Source organism: Mesoplodon mirus, assembly GCF_964341445.2.
Source record: "Mesoplodon mirus genome assembly, chromosome: 5".
Taxonomy (NCBI): domain Eukaryota; kingdom Metazoa; phylum Chordata; class Mammalia; order Artiodactyla; family Ziphiidae; genus Mesoplodon; species Mesoplodon mirus.
This window is the reverse complement of record NC_138980.1, coordinates 18,841,848-18,843,955: the sequence shown is the minus strand read 5'-3', so window position 1 is coordinate 18,843,955 and position 2,108 is coordinate 18,841,848. Positions and strand designations below refer to the sequence as shown.

General features: G+C 53.2%; 1 protein-coding gene across 1 annotated transcript; it reads right to left on the bottom strand.

The window, feature by feature from the left end:
- Positions 1-414: 414 nt before the first annotated feature.
- On the bottom strand, positions 415-1,729 carry CPLX2 (complexin 2; the record flags this gene model as incomplete). Its single annotated transcript, XM_082622585.1, has 3 exons — positions 415-625; positions 1,385-1,560; positions 1,699-1,729. 3 exons carry the CDS (start codon positions 1,727-1,729, stop codon positions 428-430), a joined length of 405 nt encoding a protein of 134 aa, XP_082478711.1. The 3' UTR covers positions 415-427.
- Positions 1,730-2,108: the final 379 nt, after the last annotated feature.

The following is a 2,108-nucleotide window of genomic DNA, read 5'->3' as shown; positions in this document are numbered from 1 at the left end:
TTTAGAGGCCAAAGGTCAGCATGCTGGGCAGGGCTGGAATGTGTCATTACTTTGGCTGGCTGGGGACAGTGGTCCTCCTGGCAGTGGGGCGCATGAAGGAATGTATGGGGATTACCACACCAGCACAGACCTTAGGCTTCTGGAGGGGGCCCCCAGTGCTTCCTGTACTGGGTTCAATACCCCCTGCTGGAGAAAAGCTGTCTTCTTCTTTTCAAGCAACTTGGGAGTGAGGTGGAGGCTGGACACCCTGGGATGAAGGGAGTGTGAAGAGTGCTGAGGGAGAGGAGCCTCTGGCCAGGGAAAGGGGACAGAGGCCAACTGAGGTTTTCCCCTTCAGAACTGAGATTTAAATGAATAAAAAGAAAAGAAAGAACCAAAAAAAAAAAAAATAGTAACAAGTGGAGTGGGGATGCGGTGGGAGGGCCGGTTACTTCTTGAACATGTCCTGCAGTGGCCCGGGCAGGTATTTGAGCACCGTGTCCAGGATGCTCTCCTCCTCCTCCTCCTCCTCGTCCCCGCAGCCTGCCGGGATGGCCTTCTTGGGCCGGGTCAGGCTTCCTTCGCAGGGCTGCTCCAGGGCTGCCTTCTCCTCAGCCTCCTTCTCCTCCTTCTTCTTCAGCCCATACTGGGGAGGGGGAGGGTGGAGAGGAGCATGAACAGGGCAAGGAGAGAGCTGGATCTCAAGGTCATGCACATGTGGCTGAGGCAGCTCATGGGAACTCCCTGTGAGCCCATGGGTCCTCTCATCTATAAAATGGAGATAAGGGCACCTTCCTTGTGGGATTGTGCTTGGCTTCAGTTGGTATTCAATAAAAGAGAGATGGTGCATGGGGTTTCCTTTAAAATTAATACCTGCCCACATAATTTCTTTGCTCTTTTGAAATCCTCCAAGATCTGAAAACTGAATGTTCTCCCACATGCTTTGGGCCAAATTTTGGTTACAAAACTTGACTTGAACTGATGGAAGGCTACTTATAGCCTTGATTTATTGCAGTGCGAGCAGACAAGCATTGAACTGTTTGGCATAGGGTGGCAGCTGCAAACTCACTGGGAGTGACACATAACAGTGCTCAGGGCACTATAGTACTTTCCCCAAATCCCCAAATTCTGGGCTCCAAACTTGTTTGGTCTCCAGGATTTCGGGCACAAGGTTGTGGACCTGTAGCAGCAAACATTAGGGAGCACTTACTATAACCACTACCTTTTTTAATCCCCATAACGGTCCTTGAGGGAGGTGTTCCTCGACACACATTTTTCTGATGAAAAGAGTGAGACTCAGAGAGAACTAGGTCTAAGGTGAGAGCTGGGATTCAAGGGATCCCGAGGTTTTGGGAGACCCTTTTAACCCCCTACATTCCAGGATGGGCAAGAGGGTGGTGCTGACCTTGTCTCGTATCTGCTGCCGGACCTTCTCACGCTCGGCCTCCATGCGCGCGTGCTTGGCCTTGCGCTCCTCTTCTTGCTGCCGAAGTGCCTCCTGCCGCTCCTCCTCCTTCTTCTGTGCATCAGGGTCCTTCTCCTCCTCTCCGCCCAGCATCTTCCCCATGTCCTTGGTGGCCCCTGTGGGGGATGGGTTGGGGAGGAAGAGGACAGAGTCATGGAGGCAAGGCTGGGGATGGGGGGGCCTGGTGTGCTGAGGCCCCTCCCACCTGGGTCTGGACTGGGTAGTGGGCATGGGGTGCAGGGCTAGGGCCTCACCTCCAAGGGCCTGCTTCATGACGAAGTCCATGCCTACAACTCTGTTTAGAGTGCCCTAGCCAGCAGCCAAATTTGCATGCAGCACTTCAGGCAGGCCTGGCTTGGGGAGATGTGGCAACCTGCAAAAAGAAGAGTTGGGGGTTAGATGGGAGAAGCTTCTGCACAGGCAGGGCAGTGGAGTTGGACAAATGACCGGTCACCCTGGTTCAGGCATCAGGTACCATCAGCCAGAGGCCAAGACCCAGTGCCTGGTACCGCATGGAAAGGGATGGAAAAGGGCTGTTTCCTGAGCACTTGCTATGTGCCAGGCATATATGTGCTGCCAAATGGCTTCTGATCCCTATTTTAAAACCTTCCTCTTGACCATGTTGCTTTAATTTGATCGAAGCCAGGAATGTTGGAAAAAGCCT